General features: G+C 35.3%; 1 protein-coding gene across 1 annotated transcript in view; it reads left to right on the plus strand.

The window, feature by feature from the left end:
* The window catches only part of LOC134240032 (uncharacterized), a gene marked incomplete at its 3' end in the record, with an annotated part of 72,617 nt that overhangs the window by 10,431 nt on the left and 41,512 nt on the right, over positions 1 to 20,674 (plus strand). The window contains exons 4-7 of the mRNA XM_062722147.1: positions 395 to 625; positions 4,110 to 4,307; positions 12,458 to 12,685; positions 12,805 to 13,020. Of these exons, the coding sequence (XP_062578131.1) occupies positions 395 to 625; positions 4,110 to 4,307; positions 12,458 to 12,685; positions 12,805 to 13,020 (873 nt within the window). The remainder of the gene's footprint in view (positions 1 to 394; positions 626 to 4,109; positions 4,308 to 12,457; positions 12,686 to 12,804; positions 13,021 to 20,674) is intronic.

A 20,674-nucleotide genomic window follows, 5' to 3' on the forward strand; every position in this document is an offset into this window, starting at 1 on the left:
AAAAAAATAAGATAGGGTTATGAGGAATAAATATTATTTATTTCGGATAAAATGGGTCGCGAATATTAAATTATTGACGCAGAATTACATCACTGCAAATCGGAGCGAGACCGGAAGCTGCAACGACGCCGTCATTTTGCGAACTCATTCATGTCATTCTACCGTACATCACATCAGAGAGCATGTACATCACAGCGGGGGTATCGCTTGTGAGTATTGACTCACAGACTTCTTGTTTAGTATTTGAAAAATGTGAAGCGCCAACCAACAAAATTGAACAACCTTAAAATTACAAAAATGCAAAGATACAATTTTCAAACAATATGCACAGAAGTAAATAAAAAATCAAGGACCTCCCTGGCTAGTTGTGATCAAACTTTGCATTGTTCTACAGGTGACTATCTACAGAATGCATGTGCAGTTGGAGACGCTAATTGTCAGCCTTGTCCTAAACGGCTGCCCAGTTGTATTGGTTTGCCAAATGGACCCAATCCACATCCATATCATTTGTGGGGCTTCAGTTTTATCACTTGCTTCAAGAATCGTACGCTGTATGTTGACAGATGCGCAGATGGGAAATTCTTCCACCCTAGAGAAAAGTCTTGTCAACAAGCTGTCAAAACGGGTACTATTTCATAAAATACAACTGTCGGTGGTGTAAAATTCTTATTTAAAAACATTGGAAATTATGATAAGGTTAAAATACTTGGAATAGAGGTTGTTTGTGACCAGGCATTGTAAAATAACTCTATGTCACTTATTTTTGTATAGACCACAAGGCCCCGTGGTCATGAAACATCTTAAGCTTTAGTCGAAATGATCATGTTCGACTAAAACTTTGATTAAGCCAAGCAGACAAAAGGACGACCGAGTGAGTGAGTGAAGCAGAAAAAAATTAAAGTATTTGTCAATATTGCTTCACTTAAGAGTTGTTATCTGCAAATTTAGATATTCATTCAATAATTGATAAACATATAACAGGTGATTGAAACTTTGACTAAGTCTTAGTCTATTTTACTTTCATGATCCTGGGACCAGGTGGAAAGATTCAAATTATCGTCGCCTCAGCTTTTTTGTTTCAAAATGAAGTTTGGGTTCATAGTATATATATGTTTGTTGCCCATTAGTCTTTTATTTTTATGGAAGACGTTAAATCTTATTAGCACTTTTTGTTTATGGAAAAAGTCGTATTGTTATCATCCTTTGACCTCACCTGAGCCAAAATTAATATGGTCTACTCAGTGTCCGTCTGTCTTGTGTTAATAGTAAACTTTCGACAAAAATCACAGGACAAATTTCCACTACACTTGCATCAGAACATCCTTAGGTTTAGGGGATTTTTTTTTTTAATTTATTTGTGTGGGGGGGGATAAAAAGAGAAAATCTAATTTTCCTTTTACTTATGTTAATTAATTACTTAAATCTTTAAATATAATTAAGAAATAAACAACAATGTGAAAAAATTCTCTGGAAAATGAACTTCATTGGTCACATGATAAAATTCTATGAAGCCCGAATGGCTTCTCAGTAGATTATAAAGATCACTTATCTACTAATTTGATAAGTTCGTTTTCCAGTAAACTTTTGAACATTGTTGTTTTTACTTATATTTAAGTTTGAGACTAATTTATTGAGACTTCATTTATTACACGAACGGGCCGCGCTATTGCTATGTTGTGACGCGCAATGACCTAGAGGTTGTGTGGTCTTGAAAGTTCGCTTTGATCCAATATTTGAATATTAACAATGATGTTCAGGAATTTTCTGTTTATAATGTAAGAACAATGATCCCTACTGAGAATTATCTTTCTCATTATATTTTAATTCAAAAGCGGTGATATCCTGTTTAAATTTACATAACTTCAAAGGAATTTCGGGTTAGGGGTAAGTGTGAGTCTAAGCTAATTATATAGTTTTCAAAACATTTTCCCACAGAAGGAAGAAGATCTGTTGCACATCAGTTGATTGAAAAATTGTTATTACCAAGGTTAATGTTTTTTTCATAATTCCGATAAAATTTCTAAGGTCATGGTTATTGGTATCCAATAAAAGGTCTTACCACAAAAATACATGTGTAGTATGGAAGCCCTATCCCTAACCGTTCAAAAGTTATTGCCAAGGATAATGTTTTTCATAAATCTGGAAATGTCCAAGGTCAAAAGGTCAAGGTTATTGGTATCCAATTAATGCTCTTGCCACAAAAAATACATTTGTAAAGTATGATATCTCTAATCCTAACCGTTCAAAAGTTATGGTCAAGGTTAATTTTTTTTAAAAAAGGTCAAACTCTAATGTCAGGGTCAAAGGTCTTGGTATAAAATGAAAGGTCTTGTCACAAGAATTATAAAAATTAAGGATGAAAGCACTAGCTCTAACCCTTTAAAAGATATGGTCAAGGTTTTTTTTAAAGTAGGTCAAACTCCAAGGTCAAAGTCAAAGAGTCAAACCTCTTGGTATCCATTAAATCATCTTCTTACAAGGATTACATGTGTAAAGCATGAAAGCTGTTGACCTTCCTGTTCAAAAGTTTTTTCATTAGTACTTAAATCTCCAAGGTCAAGGTTGTTGGTATCAAATGAAAGGTCTTGCCTCAAAGAGTATGTATGTAAAGTATAAATGTCCCGGTGTCTACTGTTCAAAAGATAAGGCCAAAGTAAAAATTTGAAATTTTTGTGTAAAAGTGGGTCAAACCCCATGGTCAAGGTCAAAAGGTCAGATTTGGTGGTACCCAAAGAAAGGTCTTTTCACAGGGAATGCACATGTGGAATACGGAAGATATAGCTTCACTAAATCAAATGGGCAAGGATAAAGTTTTTGCAGACCAACAGACAAACGGACATGTTAAAAAACTATATACCCCCAAATCTTCGTTTAAGGGGGCATAAAAAGGAGACGAAGATTGTTCATTTGTGAACATGTACATTATATATCATTCAAGGACCAAGAGTGGCCAGTGTAAGATGGTAATAAACAGGTTAAGGAAGCTCTATACATAAACAAAATTTGCTTTTTGGACTTGGAGAAAAATATATCATTTAAAGGTGTGCATATTCACACGATAGCTACGAGCTTGAGATAAAAGATGCCACAGCTAGAGTCTGACACATCCGTTTTATATTTGCTCTTGTCTAGAGGTGTAACAACAAAGTCCTTAGAAAACAAGATGTATTTGTGAAACACTGATGCCCCCGTAGGGCAACAAAGCAAAGGGTAAACTTTTTCTTGTACGCAAATTTTATATATTGATATTTCTTGATATCTCCAAGGTCAAGATCAAAAGGTCAAGGTTATTGGTATGTAATGAAAGGTCCTGCCACAAATAATACATTTGTGAAATATGGAAGCCCTAGCGAACCTTCAAAAGTTATGGTCAAGGTTATCAACTTTGAAATGTAGCTCAAACGCCAAGGTCAAAGGGTCAGATTTGGTGGTACCTAAAGAAAGGTATTGTCACAAGGATGAAATATGTGAAGTATGGATGAACTAGCCCTAACCCTTTAAAAGTTATAGTCAAGGTTTGCTTTCTAAAAGTTGGTCAAACTCTAAGGTCAAGGTCAAAATTCTTGGTATCCAATGAATGGTCTTCTCAGGGATTACATATATGAAGTATGAAAGCCCTATCCCTTACCGTTCAAAAGGCCAAGGTTAAAGTTTTTTCACAAGGACGGAAATCTCCAAGGTCAAGGTCAAAAGGTCATAGTTATTGGTATTCAATGAAAGGTCTTTCCACAAAGAATATATATACATGTATTTAGTATAAATGTCCTGGTATTTACTGTTCAAAAGATAAGGCCAAAGGAAAAGTTTGGAATTTTTGTGTAAAAGTGGGTCAAACTCCAAGGTCAAGGTCAAATTTGGTGGTACCCAAAGAAAGGCCTTGTCACAAGGAATACACGTGTGAAATAAAAAAAGTCATAGCTCCGCTAAGTCAAAAGTAATGGGCAAGATTAAAGTTTTTGCGGACAAACAGACAAACTGAGAGACAGTTCTTATATGCATGTGCATTGTATATGAAATCAAAAGTGTTTATCATATGCATTTTCTTGACATTAATCCTTGTATATATGTTCTATTTCTAATTTTATAAATTTCATAAACTTTTTCTGTAGTTGATGTTCCCGACTACTGCTTTGTCCATCCTGGTGCAGTGCTGCCTGATTTGGACAACTGTGCTTATTTCTTCAACTGTTCATATCCAGAATCACACAAAGAGTGCAAATATCCAGATCTTTTTTCAAGAAAATCCTTATCCTGTCAAGATTTTACAACTGTTAACTGTGAAGAAAGGATTGAACCTCAGGAACCTTGTACTAAAGCTTTAAAAATATTTCATATTACCACTGATTTTTTTAAATCATATGTTTATACCCCCCGCTTCAAAAGCGGGAGGGTATATAGTAATCGGTATTTCCGTCCGTCCGTCCGTCTGTCCGTCCGTCTGTTACGCTTTGGGGTACCCATCTCTTATCCGCAACTCCTCTCATACCACTGAATGAAATTTGATGCAACTTTCACAGAATCTTTATTACATATTGCCATTGTGCACCTCCTACTTTATTTTTTGATCCGACACATATTTTGGGTTTCCCGGCCAAAGGAAAACATGGACTTTTTCACCAGTTAAAACCATATGGGAGGCGGGGGGTATCATTTAGTGAGCTCATCGCTCACAGTACCTCTAGTTCTTTTATATTTCATGACAATGTTTTCAAGAAGAGTTAAACAAACAAATCAAAGAAGATTTCTATTCAAAGCTTTGTTAATAATCTAAACTTCAATTGATCTTCAGTGATCAAAGTTATTTTAATTTGTTTTCTCCCTTACCACGTTCTGCATCTGCGTTACCTCACCTGATCCGATTGCTCAAGTGAGCTTTTCTTATCAAAATATGTCCGTTGTCTGTCGTCGTTGTTCTGGTCGTCGCTGTAAACTTTTCATATTCTCATCTCCTTCCCACGGGCCAATTTCAACCAAACTTGCCACAAAGTATTGTTGGGTAAAGGAGATTCATGTTTCTTCAAATGAAGGGCCACGCCCTCTTCCAAGGCGAAATAATTATGAATTCGTGACAAAATGGCATATTTTAAAAATCTTCTCAACAAGAACCACTAGTACAGGCCAAGGAAAGATGAAACTCATGTGGAAGCATCCTCAAATAGTGTAGATTCAAGTTTGTTCAAATCATAGAATGGTGGGCCACAATGGGGTATCAAAGCAAATTTAACAAAAATATTTTTCTTGAAAATAAATAAGAAAATGGAATATATAGGTAAAAAAAACCTTTTTCTCAGATTTACGGTATATAGGAAAAACCTTTTTCTCACGAATCACTGGCCAGGAAAGTTGAAACTCAGTTTGAAGTATCCTCTGCAAGTGGAGATTCAAGTTTATTCATAGCATGATCCCTGGGGGGGTAGGATGGGGCCACAATGGGGTATCGAATTTTTACATAGGAATACATTGGAAAAATCTTCTTCGCAGGAATCACTGGGCCAGGAAATATGAAACTGTGGAAGCATCCTCTAAAAGTGTTAATTCTAGTTTGTACAAAGCATGACCCTCGGGGTAGGGGGGGGGGGGTCACAATAGGGTATCAAAGTTTTACAAAGGAATACTTAATAAAAACATTTAAAATCTTTTTCTCAAGAACAACTGGGCCAGGTAAGATGAAACTCATGTAGAAACATCCTTTGGTAATGTTGATTCAAGGTTGTTTAAATCATTACCCCTTTAGGTTAGGGTGGAACCACAATGGGGTATCAAAGTTTAATATAGAAATACAAAGAAACAACCTCTAAACATCTCTCTCTGAAACAGCAAAGCCATGATTGGTCATAGTTATATAGAAGCATCCTCTGACAGTGTAGATATGTCTTTTCAAATAATGGACCTTGGGGCAGGATAGGGCACAATGGGGGATCAATGTTTAACATAGGAATACATAAAAAGAATCTTCCTTTAAAATTCTTCTTCTCAAAGTTATATGGAAGCACCTTGTGTAGTATAGATTCAAGTTTGTTCTAATCATAAACCCCAGAGGGAGATTAGGGCCACAATAGGTAATCAAGGTTTTATGCAGGAATACATGGGAAATCTTTAAGGTAGTCCGATCCTCAGGTTTAAAAAAATTAGCAGTTAAGTTAAGTTAAGCATAAAAGTATCTCTGGATCCACAAAGTTATGTTAATTTATCCACACTATTTCATTAAAGTCAAAGATTCAAGTTAATCATATAATATAGGGAAACTTGTCAAATCTCCAATAATTTTGCAGAAAAAGCGAATTGGAATATCAGCAATGAATTTTCTAATTGCTATTTGATCAACAAATATATATTTTAAGTTAAAAATGATAGGTATCCAGGCATTCAGAGAAATTGTCATGATTTTTATACTTATTTGGTATTTCTTGTCTTCTATTTCCGTCATGTATTCTATAATACATAGTGTAAAAGGCTTTTGCTATCATTGCAAGACACCACAAATCACTTCTTATTTCATACCATGCTAATAAGCATTGGCATCTAAGGCTGGATTTAAGAAAATCTTACTTATCTAAAACTGTATTTTTTTTTTTCCTTTACGGGGTACAAATGTCAACTTTTATAAGACTTTTTCTAAGATTTCCAAAAACCTTGAATCTTATAAAGATGAATAAGGCCACACCAATAATTTTTTTGTTCGTCGGACCCGCACGCTTGTATTTAACCGAAACTAGAAAAATAATATTAAATCAAAATTTCCCGCACCATGGAAATTCTGAGCTATTTTCTGGCCCATTTCCGCTCTATTTATCGTATTTTTCATCTGCTTACCCTGCAAATCAGAAAAATATAATTGTCCGCTCAAATTTCTTCACGTTCCGCCTAAAATATTTGTCTACAAAAAGTTATAGTATTATTATTTAACCGCTTGATCGCTCTTACTTTTTTTCATCAAATGTCTGACGAACAAGAAATTAAAATTAAAAACTAAAATGAAAATTGTTGCATGAAAAAAATCATTTTCAAGCTTCATTTTGATGCATTTCAAATTAAATATTGGAGTTATCCTTCCTGGCTCAGGATCGGATATCCTTAAACATTAAAAGAAAATTCAGAATACTATTCCTCCTATAGTTTTGGTATTATCTGATTGTCCATATTGTGTTATTTAAGGAATCACTGTCTAGTTAGTATAGTATGCCAGGGCATCAACGAAAGTGGGAAACATGGGATCCATAATTTGTTTCCCAATACCGTTGATGTCCCTGGCATACTATACCTACTAGACAGTGATTCCTTATATTTCCATTCCATAGTGAAATAAAATTGTAGATTTAGACTTTAAAAGTGTAGACATAGATTTTCATTACACGAGGACTCCCATGCCATTTTCATTAGTCCTCGCCCACTGATGTCAAACACAAATGCAGCCGCACGATATTTACATGCATATTTAGCTTCCTTAGCGTCAGACACAGAGACAGACACGCACGAGATTTGCATGCACATTAGGCCTTCTTAGCTCCTGACCTATCGACCTGCCTAATTTACATTCCGGTAGAATAATTGAGAAATTAACTCCGCTAACTTTCAAAGAGTTATCACGGGAAAAAAATTAGAAATGGAAATATTTCAATATAACTTGGCACACAAAAGACTACACTAAAATACATAAAACTGAGTATCGGTTTTTGATTTCGATGAACGGTGTTGCCGTGGTTACTAAAAATAGAAATTTATGTCAAATCTCGTATTTCAAAATGCTACTCTTCCTACAGTTTTGGTCTGCAGACTGCACTAAAATACATATAAATTCATAGGTCTTTCATTTCTATGAACTATGTTGCCATAGTTACTAAAAATAGAAATTTCTGAACTACTTTCAAATTCTACTCCTCCTACAGTTTTAGTTTGATTGCAATATTACTTAGCTCACAGGTAGACCACACTAAAATACATAAATCGACCGTGATTTCGATGAATGGTGTTGCCGTGGTTACTGAAAATAAAAAAATCTGTGAAATACTTTTAAAATGCTTATCCTCCTCCAGTTTCGGTCTGATTTCATTCTAATGCAGCATGCAAGTAGACTGCTCTGAGATACATAATTGTCTTTATTGCTTTTTTCTGAAATTTTATGTATGTTGTTGTCATGGTAACTAAAATTGAAATTTCTGTAAATTCTTTTGAATACTTTTGCAATCTTGCCACAATAAGAGAATAAATCAAGATTCATTACTGTATTCATGCTCTTGCAAAGTTTCAAGTCCATCTACTACTTTTCTCTTCAATATCATAAGAGCTACAGTCTCGACAGAAACATTTGGTAGTTTGAATATATTCAGTGAAATAACAGTCCAAGGCGAATCAACACCCAAATTATTGTGTTTCAGTGCAAGATCATCATGCGGTCCTTCGGGTGAGATCCCCGTGTCGCAGTAGGTGCTGGCACGCAAAAGATCCCTCATTGCTCAATGGCCCTGGGTGCCGATCATAGGATAAAATTTGCATCTCTCCACCGGCCAAATGGTGGTGTCTCCATATGAGTGAAAAATTCTCGAAAGCGACGATAAACGACATACAATCAATCATTAGGTCATTCATGGTTGGGCACTTTCACAGATTCAAGTTCAAATTTAGAAAATAGAGACATTGTAATTGAACGATCGGTGGTAAAGGGCATCATGCACCGAATACAAGAATTTGGATCACTTCAGTGAAGGAAAAGTTTTTTGAAATATGTACCTTTGCTTTTCAATGAGGGTTTACCTTGTTTTCATTACAGTTTCCGTCATTTTGGTCTGCATGTGTGTTTATTAACGAGTGTTGCTAAAACGCGGAACGGAAAGCTGAACGAAATATATTATTTTAGATTTAATCACATAAAATACACACATTTCATCATTAACGATATATCTTATACATATTCAATCCCCAACTATTGAATACAAACTGATTTAGTCATGTTCAGTCTCTTATTAACGAAAATCACTGACATATTAGTGACGTAAAATCGAATTTGAAGGTAAGGTGATTCAACTTCCCTGAAAAGAATTCGACAATTAAGGAAAAAAAAAACGATTGTTTGATTTGGGTAGGGGGATAATTCCAACCCAAACATCTTTCAGTACTATTTTTTTTTAGCTCAACTGAGCCGAAGACTCAAGTGAGCTTTTCTGATCACGTTTTGTCCGTCCGTCTGCATGTCTGTGTAAACTTTTCACATTTTTCGACTTCTTCTTAAGAACAACTGGGCCAATTTTAACCAAACTTGGTACAAAGTATCCTTGGGTAAAGGGAAATTTAAATTATTAAAATGAAGGGCCAGGTCCTCTCACATGGGGAGGTAATTAAGAAAAGACAAAAGTAAGATGGGGTCATTAAAGATTTTTCTCACGAACCACTGGGCCAGAAAAGCTTAAACTTACGTGGAAGCATCTTGGGGTAGTGTAGATTCTAAATTGTTCAAATCATGATCCCCGGGGGTTGGATGGGGGCCACAATAGGGAATCAAAGTTTTACATAGAAATACATGTATATAGAAAAAAAAATCTTCTTCTCAAGAACCACTGAGCCAGAAAAGCAGAAACTTGTGTGGAAGCATCCTGGGGTAGTGTAAATTCAAAATTGTTCAAATCATGACCCCTGGGGGTTGGGCGGGGCCACAAAAGGGAATCAAAGTTTTACATAGAAATATATAGGAAAAATCTCAAGGACTACTGGGCCAGAAAAGCTGAAAATTACGTGGAAGCAATCTGGGGCAGTGTAGATTCTAAATTGTTCAAATCAAGACCCCCTGGGATTGGATGGATGTACGAAAAATTACCAAATTTGAGTCTTTTTGATAGTGTGTATTTCATTGACCATCGCATGTACACTTGCTAGTTCAGAGGATGTGCATGATTCGTGAATATGACATAGTTTACGATAATTTATAATTACATATGATTTTTATATCAAGAATTTTGCTTTTATGTCTGATTCACATAGAATTTAGGTCACTTGTTTGACCTAAATTTTCCGCTTTCCGTTCCGTTTTCTGTTCCGCGTTTTAGCAACACCCTTTATTAACGGTTATCTATAGCTAAATATTTATAAAGTTATCATATACCGGTATTACATGTAGCAAGAAATATCTGGAAAAGATGCCAGGACAGACGTTTTTATATTCATGAATAGTGAAAATTAGGGTTGGAGGAATTGTATATAAGCCAATACATAAAAAAGTTGGCCTTAGCAAAAGAAATTTGACTGTTCTTCTATTTGGTCTCAGCTTAAAAAATATCTTCGTAAAAGGAGTCTCGTTTAAAGTAATAATTTCGTAATTTCTATAGTCGATACAATGACCTTGTTCAGCAAATATAATTTATCATTGATTCAAACGCTGGCTAATGTTTTTCGTGCCAATTGTTAGTCCATTATTTATACAATGAATCGACATTCCCCCATTGTTTCCCGATCATAACTAGGAGCACACGGCGGGTGTGACCGGTCTGCAGAAGATGCACACTCCTCCATGGCACCTGATCCCACCTCTAATGTTTTGGAGGTCCATATTTGCTCTGCTCTTATATTGTATTGTTTTGTGAACTTTTGATCTTAAATAGAGTTTGTTATCTTTATTTGTTTCATAATTTTTAAGGAATTCGTTACAAGTACTTTGTTTTCACTGTTTCAAACATGTTGCATGTTTTACATATATTTAAAGCGTTAAAAAGATTAGATCATTTTTAGCTCATCTGAGCCAAAGGCTCAAGTGAGCTTTTCTGATCAAAATTTGTCCGTTGTCGTCGTCGTTGTTTTAAACTTTTCACATTTTCATCTTCTTCTCAAGAACCACTGGGCCAATTTCAACCAAACTCGCTACAAAGTATCCTTGTGTAAAGGAGATTCAAGTTTGTTCAAATGAAGGGTTACGCCCTTTTCCAAGGGGAGATAATTATGAATTAGAGAAAAATTAATGGCATTTTTAAAAATTTCTTCTCAAGAACCACTGGGCCAGGAAAGATGAAACTCATGTGGAATCATTCTCAGGTAGTGTTGATTCAATTTTGTTCAAATCAAGACAGCTGGGGTAGGCATCGTCTCAAGCCAAAGGCCGGAGTCCGCGTATATAGCTCCCTCCTACCCGTGGCTGCTTGATCACAAAAAGTGTCGTAATCTTGAATATATTTACGCTTATCTATTGTGACGTCATATTCAGTCAGTGGCAAGTTTTGTTTCCATAGCAATTGAAATCAACAACTGACGTCAACAGTATACAAGAAATATTTCCTGTACTGCGGTTGGATATTGAAAGGTCGCGATCAAGTTCATCATCCGACTATGCTTTACTCGCGTTGGTCAATATTTTAATGAGCTACGAAGAATACTCTCCTCTTTCAACCACGGCCAGAATTGGAGAAGATCTTACATTTTGGCCGCGGTTTGCGACGATGGGGGTAGGGTGGGCCCAAAATGGCTGATCAAAGTTTAACATAGGAATACATGGGAAAAATCTTTAAAAATCTTCTTCTCAAGAACCACTGGGCCGGGAAAGATGAAACTCATGTGGAATCATCCTCAGGTAGTGTAGATTCAGGTTTCTTCAAATCATGACCCCCGGGGGTAGGTTGGAGCCAAACTGGCCGATCAAAGTTTTAATGAGGAATATATAGGAAAAATCTTTAAAAATCATCTTCTCAAGAACCACTAGGCCAGGAAAGATTAAACTCATGTGGAATCATCCTCAGGTAGTGTAGATTCAAATTTTTTCATGACCCCTGGGGGTAGGGTGGGGCCAATATGGCCGATCCAAGTTTTACATTGGGATTTATAGGAAAAATCTTTAAAAATCTTCTTCTCAAGAACCATTGAGACAGGAAAGATGAAACTCATGTGAAATTATCCTCAGGTAGTAGATTCAAGTTTGTTCAAATTATGACCCCCAGGGCTAGGGTGGGGCCAAAATGGCCGACCAAAGTTTTACCTAGGAATATATAGGGAGACCTTTTAAAATCTTCTTTTCAAGTACTTCAAAGCCATGATTAGTAATATTTATATGGAATCATCCTCAAGTAGTGTAGATTCTAGTTCGTTCAAATCATGATCCCCTGAGGGATTAAAATTCAAGCCCCCCCCCACCAACCTCAGTAAACTTTCAGTTCTAATTTGATATGTGCTTTTTCCTTGCCGATGTGCTCAGGTAAGAGCTGTGGCCCCTGGGCCTCTTGTATAAAGGAACCTATACAATTCATCCCCAAGGAAAACGGACGAAACATATCACTTACTTTATCATTTTATCATTTATTTTAAAAGAATTAATTGCAAGACATTCAAATATGTTTATTTTTACGGAAAATTAATCGCCTTCTGACGTTCTTCCTTGAAATTTCTTGATTCAAAAATTCAATAATTACATATTTTCTTATGTATTTACATGTATTTGTAAGTGTCTGATTGTTTCAACTCGTTTGATAATACTTTCCTTTTTTAGGTGAATATAAACAAAACTTGTGTCCAGTTTCCTCACCAAGTTGTGAATTTTGTCCACTGAGACTACCCTCCTGTGTTGGTAAATCTGATGGAAACCAAAGTTTTATTGGCCATCTGTGGGAACCTTTGTACATCACTTGTTATAAAAACAGGACAATCAAGATTGCAAAATGTCCACATGGATATTTCCATCCATTTAACAATGTTTGTCAATCAAAAATTGGACACGGTATGCCAACTTGTCATGTGATTGTAGATTTAAAAAAAAAACTATATATTATATCTATACAATTAAGATTTACTAATCAAATAACCTTTTAAAATAAATGTTAATGACTTCTTTTATAGATGGCGCTCCGAGCTATTGTAAAACACATCCATTTGCTGTTGTGGCCAAGGAAGACAATTGTGCCCAATATTATAACTGTTCACTTCCTGCCAAACGATTTGCAAGCAATCAAATTCAAGAGTGTACTTACCCTAATTTGTTTTCAAGAACAACTTTGAAATGTGAAACATTTACCTCAGTGTCCTGTGATAGCAGACTGGAACCGCAGGCCCCTTGTAAGTTTGTCTAAAAATTAACTGAACTATTAAAAATATTGAAGATTACTTCAACTACTCTTAAAAACCAGCAAAAGTAGTTAGGGAAACTGAAGAATTTTATTCAGTCGCACGCGAGGTGCAGTTGAAAGAGCGTCTGCTCTTGACACATGTCAAGACACATGTTTCACCCATTCTCAGTAATAATGTGCAATTACATCTTCGCTAGCCAAGGGTTTATGATACGCTACTCTTCTCATGAACCCTTGGCATACGGTGAAGTCAAAAGACAGGATTGTTTTCGTCACGTGATCTCGATTCTATCAGGTACGCAAAGATTGCGTCATCGACAGAAATAAAGACACATGTTTAAAAAAAATTAAATCAAAGTTTTTTCAGGAATAATTAAGTAGCAATAACTAAGTTAATGCTTATTTATTATTTATGGTACAAATCTGAACTTCAATATAGATTTTTAATCACATTTTTAGAAGATATTGGATGACACCATAGCTATTCACAATCTCTCACCAGAGGGCGTTTACGCTCCTCCGCTCCAGCGGAGCGCGCCCGCTGGTGAGAGATTGAGCTATTCATAGAATTGCATGTTATCTTAATTACGGATCGTTGTTTACTTGCGTTTTTCATTCCCGAGATTAAAGAGTCAAGAAGTATCCCGAACGCAAATATCGTCATTTACAAAAAACAATTGCTGATTGGTCGACCGGGTGTACCGAATCCCAGTCAGAACTCGAGAAAAAAAACCCCAAGTTCTATCAACACCGTATGCTAAGGGATTATGAGGAGAGTAGCGTACCAGAAACCCTTGGCTATCTAAGATGGTGCAATTAAGGAATTTTTGAGACTTTAATATTCAATTTGAGTGTACGCTCGATAGACCTCGTGCAAAGTTATGGTTAGATATGTCAGATTAACATAGCACCATTTTGTTGGCGTAATAAATATGACAAATTGAAATATATGCTATTTTCTCCTAAAAATCACTGTAATATATACGTTACCGAACTTATCGCTTAAGAAATAAAGAATTTTGTAGCATTTTTACTTCTTTTCAAGTAAACAATATATATATATATAAATATATATATATATATATATATATATATATATATATATATATATATATATATATATATAAATATATTTTTTTTCTGATACAAGGGATATAATCAAAGTTATTCAGACTACTACAGTCGATAAATAGAGTTGATAGGGCCATCGAAAAACATGATTTCCTATAAATTAAAGATGCAGTATATTGCAGCTACGTTCTAACTCTAATTGTATAAATGAAAAATACTTCCCAAATCAAATGACATTAAATTGGCTATTGACAAACGATAAATTTGAGAGCAAACCACAATAATAGTTTTTTTAAAAATAAAAACAACCTCAAAAGTTGTCCAGGAGAAAAGTAACGTAAGTATTGTATGATAGTGTCAATTAGTTCTATCGATTTTGCAAAAAAAAAATCACTTTCTATGAGTGTGATATGGATAGATTTTTCTCACATATTGAGAACCTAAAATATACCTGAGTCAGAATTTTAAAAGATTCAATATATTTCTTGAAAGCACGGTTTTCCCTCAATTTCTGGTCATAGAATTTTTTCTTACATTTATATTTTTATTTATTTTATGATGAAAATAAGTATTCTCAATTGAACTTTATTAAAGAAGTTTAGAACAGTAGCATAGCGAATGAACAAAACAAAACCAAACAATGCGACTTTAAATGTATATGGATTAAGAGTTGAAAATCCTTAGGTAATCAAACGTAATGTAGGTATCAAACACTAAAGTTCACGGTTTATTTTCGGCCAAATGAATCCAATATAAGAGAAAAATCTTCATTTGTTATCCGAAAATTCCTCATCGTCTTGCCGCATGGAAGAGGTCGCTGAATAATACACAAGACCTGATCGTAAGTAATCCAGATCTTGTCCTCTCTGGTAGGCCACCGAAACAGCTTCTTTGCCTTCTCCATAAAGTTTACTTCTATCTCGTCTTCTTTGTCATCTGTATCTACAACTTCACCGATATACCAATCTCCGCTGTAGAGACAAGCCACATATTCGCTTCTCTAGATCTGCCTCTGCATTACTCTCTGTCTGAGCAGTAACGTTTGTATCACCTGTATCGTTGCTGTTGTTGTTGTCTTCGTCTTCCTGTGTTCTTCCATCTTCCTCACTCGTGTCCTTGTTTTGTGCCTGGAACGACAACTCTGTCCAACGTGCACAATATTTTTCGCTCAGACAGTCATTGCAGTAGCAGCTTGTTGTATTGGTAAGTATGGATGTTTCTGAGATACCTACAATAGCATGTCATCGTGTCCTTCACAGATTTTATTTGCAAAGAGTTCATTTCTTCACGTTTTCTTTCACATTTTTCTTTGTCTACATTTTGAAATATACTTCTTTCATGCTTGAAGTTATTCCCCATTGATAAAACTCTTCTGGATCTTGAATAGTAGCTTTCCCCTGCCTTATTGCCTCATCAGCCATGCGTTTTGTTGTACCCCTGAGGCCATCACAGGGGCCCTTGCCTTCAAAATAATTCCACTGTGCCTTTAAACCATATTTTTCGGGATGTTTGGTTATAGCGTAAAATATAAATCTATTCCTGTATTGACTTGAGGGTGAATCTGTCCAATAATGAATCTTTCTGACGTGTGGATCTATCTCCTTGATCTTTGGGATAACTTCATCTATGAAAGCGCATACAGTACTTGCGGAATGACGTGTCTCATCAGAAACTACAACAACCGATTTGTGTTGAAGTTTGTTTTCGTCATTGTGATAGATGACGATAGGATGCAATGTGACACTGGTCTGGTTTCAGTATGCAGTTTGTACCTCGTATAATGATCTACAAGAGAAGTTTTCCGCAAAATCCATCTGTATTATGACTTCATGCTCAGGTAGGTTCTCTTTCAACTTCCGCAACTCTCCATATTGTATGCACACTCTTTCAACATCCTCTGAAAATTCTTCAACTTCCTCCATGAACTTTCCTCTAATCTCCTGTTTTGCAGCACTTTCTTCGACGACTTTCATTTTTAAGATCTGACGATTTCCCTGCTCTACTGATACTCTTTTCCAGATTTTGTACTTGACATTCTCAGGTAAATCTGCCAGAGAAGTATTCAATTTTTCTATTTCTTTGATTATATGGTCGGGATTTCGGCTTAGATTGGCGCCAAGATTTCTTAGAGCACTTAATTTCAATGCCATATTCTGGTGGCGAATACAGAGGCAAGTATTTCGTGTGATAAATGACGCAAGTAAGATCGATCTAGGCCTCAAACGACAAAAAGATGCCAAGGATAATTTTAATGTTGGGTTTTCAGACAGAAATTTCAGATGCAAATTTTGCATGTAGTCAGTAAGAACAACAGTTTGTTGTTTGGTTCCCTCTTGATCTTTTTTGGAATCTTCTTTCCCGGGTTGGACTCGGCAGTTATCTTCTCTTCTGAGGAATGTTTCTACATTAATCTTGATTTCTTTTGTCAGACTTCTTTTACCATTTTTAAATTTTTGCTTCTGCACTTTTGGAGGCTGTTTCTGGCAAATCCTGTGGCCCTGCTGATTGCAGAAATAAACTTTTTCGTTATCCTCCCCGTAATAATACTATGCAGTGGCCTTCTTGACTTCCGAGTTGAAGTTTTTCTAGCCTCAGCGATTTCCTTCAAAATGGCATTTCCCAGAAGCAATTTTCTCCTAACATTTTGCTTTCTGATAGGTGTTAATTGAATATCAGACAAACCTTTCTCTGTTTATCTTCGTGTTGTACTTACTTTTTGGCTATTTGAAGCATGTGCTTTCTTGCGGAGACGCTCAATCTGTTTGTTTCGAGTACCGATTTTCCTTCTTAATACAGATATTTCGCTCTCCAGATTCTTGATAGACTTGTGAGCTCTAGCCAGAGCTCGTTTTCTGGTTTTCTTTATCCCTACATCCTTCGCCTTAGATTTCGTAATACTAGGTAACCGAACAATAAGTGGTGGGTTAGGGTTTCCTTGATGCCGACTTTCAAAAGGCATAGAACTGTAACCACTTGTATCTGATATTTCTTCACTGTTCTCTTCCTCATGTATTTCCCGTTTTCTTAATCGTGAAAGTCTATTTCTTAACATAGCTCTTCTGTTTCTTTCTGTCAATTTTCTTTTGCTCATTTGTGATGCGGGAACATAATATTTACGTACTCTTTCCCTTTCTTTTTGCAAAATCTGGGGACCTTTAGCCTTTTGACGCTCCCTGTAGTCTTTCTGTTTTTTAGTCATCCTAAAACAATTAATAATTGTCGTAACGTAAATCACGATACATACGTGACTAGAAATTATCAAAGTTTTAATATGGTTTGCAGTGTATATAAGCTTTAAATTGTATGTTTATTTTTAGGGTTATATATGTATGGGTAAATCAAAAAAAAAATTATCTTATTTAACAATTTTCGGTCATCTACTTTTAAAATCACAGTGGATTTATCTACAAATAATTAAGCATAAAACAGAACAAAAATTTACTTTCATTAAAGATACGATTAAGAAAAAAAACCTTCTCTGTAGCTATAATCAAAAGATGCATGTACCCTGTACTTCAATTCAAAGTTTAAAAACAAAATACTTTTCCCCCGATTTATCCGAAAAGGATAAGCTGCTTTATTAAAACTTACGTTACCAAAGGCTTCGTAAATATCAAAACATTCCAAAGCTCTACTGAATTTATTGTAATACTTTTAGATAATATTGATTAAATATATTTAACATCAATAGATTCCGATCTCTATTACAAAATATATTTGACTTTGAAGTGCAAATAGCTCTCACCTTAGGCTGGATTTAAATCCGAAGGTTTTACCGCGTCGACCTTGTTTGTCTTTGAATTTTCCCTCCTGTAAACTTCCGGTAATCATCAAGCAACGTGGCGCATCATGTGACAGACATGTGATACAATATAGTGTCAATGATTCTATATTTATCCATATTTGGTAACGTAAGTATTAGTAACGAAAGTATTTCCTGGCTGTTTAATAGACGGTATAGTTTTTAAATATTGTGAGTGAGCTGCAATTTTTTAACAACTAGTTCTAATTGTAACGGGGACCGTTACAGATGTTCCCCAAACGCTCCCCAACTCCCTTTTTGTGCCATTTTCCTGTAAGACTTTTTTAAAAATGTGCTCAGTATCGAAGGATTTCATCTAAGAATTATAAAAACTACAATGATATCAACTACATGTATATGTCATTTAATGTATTGCACATGCACGCACGTGCATGCACATGCAACTAATCATGGCATGTTGTCCAAACCTTTAACATATCTTTACATCGTGAGAATCAATAAAAAAAATCATAAAAACATAAATGTTACCGTTTTTCAAATATATTGGTCCTTTTACGTATTATGCGCGCGCACGTGCATGCATGTCCATGCATTCAATTTTTAATAGTAGCGTAATGTAGGAATCCATCATGCGTATTCATATTCTAAATTTCTTCCTGTTTGATTTAGAACCCAAAAAGTTATTGGCGTTTAAAGTTTCAGCCAATCAGATTGCAGTACATGTGCATGCGCATGCTTTTATGATAATTATAATATATCGTGCTATAGATCTTCAAAATGTATGATTACGTTCAAAATTTCAAAGGATTTTGTCCAGAAATAAGAAAGATATTGAAACTTTAATTTCAGGCAATCAGAGCGGAGCACACGTGCATGCGCGTGAGATCCTGCTGTTTTGACCATGTCATTTTGTCTACACTACTAATAGATCCTTACATCATGAGTTTCAAAATATTTCATCAAAAAATAGAAAAGTTACGGGTATATCCATTATATTGGTCATTTCACGTGTTGCATGTGCGCGCAAAATGACCTTTGTTCCGCAACTCTACATAACATGCCTACTGACCCTAAAGAGGTTTCTTATGAGTCGGATGTGTAGTTTACAAGATCACTTGCGGAAAAGATTTTCCCAGGAAGAAGAAAAATAATAATAACAAGATATGATCTCGTTGCGAGCAACGAGTGGGTCTTCCGTCTGATTCTTGATGAGAACAGATAAGATTTTGATTAAGATTTTCATTCTAAAATAATGATTTTCCATAATCTGTAAAACGACATTAAACAATAAAGACTTTAAAATCGACTTTTGGCCCCTCATGGCCCCTAATATTAGGGATCAGCCCTTTTTTCTTTATATCATCTTCAGTCTCTCAAGATTTTGAACACTTTTTGTTCAACAACTATTCAGAGATTCATTTTAAAGCTCTCAAAATTTTGAACACTTTTTGTTCAACAACTATTCAGAGATTCATTTTTCTTTTCGAGATATTAGCAAAAGAAATATTATGGGGCCAACCCTTTAACTCCTTAATGGGGACGTTTAGCGAAAAATGAAAGGTTGCATATTGTTTAGAACATTATTTTGAAAATCTTTTGTTCAATATTACTTATCAAAATATTTCTCACTTTCGAGATATAAAGCGTCAAAAATTTACCATTTTGGCCCCTTGTGGCCCCTACTTATGTATCATAAGATGTAAAAATTATAATATATGGTTGTAGATGTTGAGATAAACATTTTTGCTTCAGTAATGTATAACAAAATATTGACTGATAAAGAGTTATCCATGGAAGAGGTTTGGCCCCTCTCAGCCCCTTAGTTGAGTGCCCAGCCCCTTTTTCTGGATTTCATCTTAAAGCTCTCAAAATTTTAAACACTTTTTGTTCAACAACTATTCAGAGATTCTTTTTTCGTTTTCGAGATATTAGCAAAAGAAATATTTAGGGGCCAACCCTTCAACTCCTTAATGGCGACGTTTAGCGAAAAATGAAAGAATGCATATTGTTTAGGACATTATTTTGAACATCTTTTGTTCAATATTACTTATCAAAATATTTCTCACTTTCGAGATATAAAGCGTCAAAGATTTACCATTCTGGCCCCTTCTGGCCCCTAATTATGTACCATACGACATAAAAATCATAATATGTAGTTGTAGATTGTTGAGATAAACATGTTTGCTTCAGTAATGTATTACAAAATATTAGCTGCTAAAGAGTTATCGATTAAAGACTTCTGGCCCCTCTTGGCCCCTAATTTGAGTTCCCAGGCCCCTTTTCTGGATTTTATCTTAAAGCTCTTAAGATTTTGAACAGTTTTTGTTCAACAAGTGTTCAGAGATTTTTTTTTCCTTTTCGAGTTATTAGCAAAAGAAATATTTAGGGGCCAACCCTTCAACTCCTTAATGGGGACATTTAGCGAAAAATGAAAGGTTGCATATTGTTCAGAACATGATTTTGAACATCTTTTGTTCAATATTACATATCAGAATATTTATAACTTTCGAGATATAAAGCGTCAAAGATTTAACATTTTGCCTTGTGGACCCTAATTATGTACCATACGACATAAAAATCATAATTATACCCGCACTTTCGAAAGAAAGTTCGGGTATATTGTTGTTACTCATGTCCGTCCGTCCGTCCGTCCGTCCGTCTGTCACACTTTTCTTCCCTGAACTCCCCCTACATTTTTCACAGTAGCTTAATCATCCTTTGGGAGATGGTTGGGGGTGTCATGTAGATGTGCAGTAAGGTTTCGGAATTTTGATTTTGCCCCAGGGGATCAAATGGGGGCCGAAAAATG

The sequence above is a fragment of the Saccostrea cucullata genome, unplaced genomic scaffold (genome assembly GCF_032062105.1).
Source record: "Saccostrea cucullata isolate Sc308-1 unplaced genomic scaffold, CSIRO_AGI_Scuc_v1 ctg1101, whole genome shotgun sequence".
In the NCBI taxonomy this organism is placed as follows: Eukaryota; Metazoa; Mollusca; class Bivalvia; order Ostreida; family Ostreidae; genus Saccostrea; species Saccostrea cuccullata.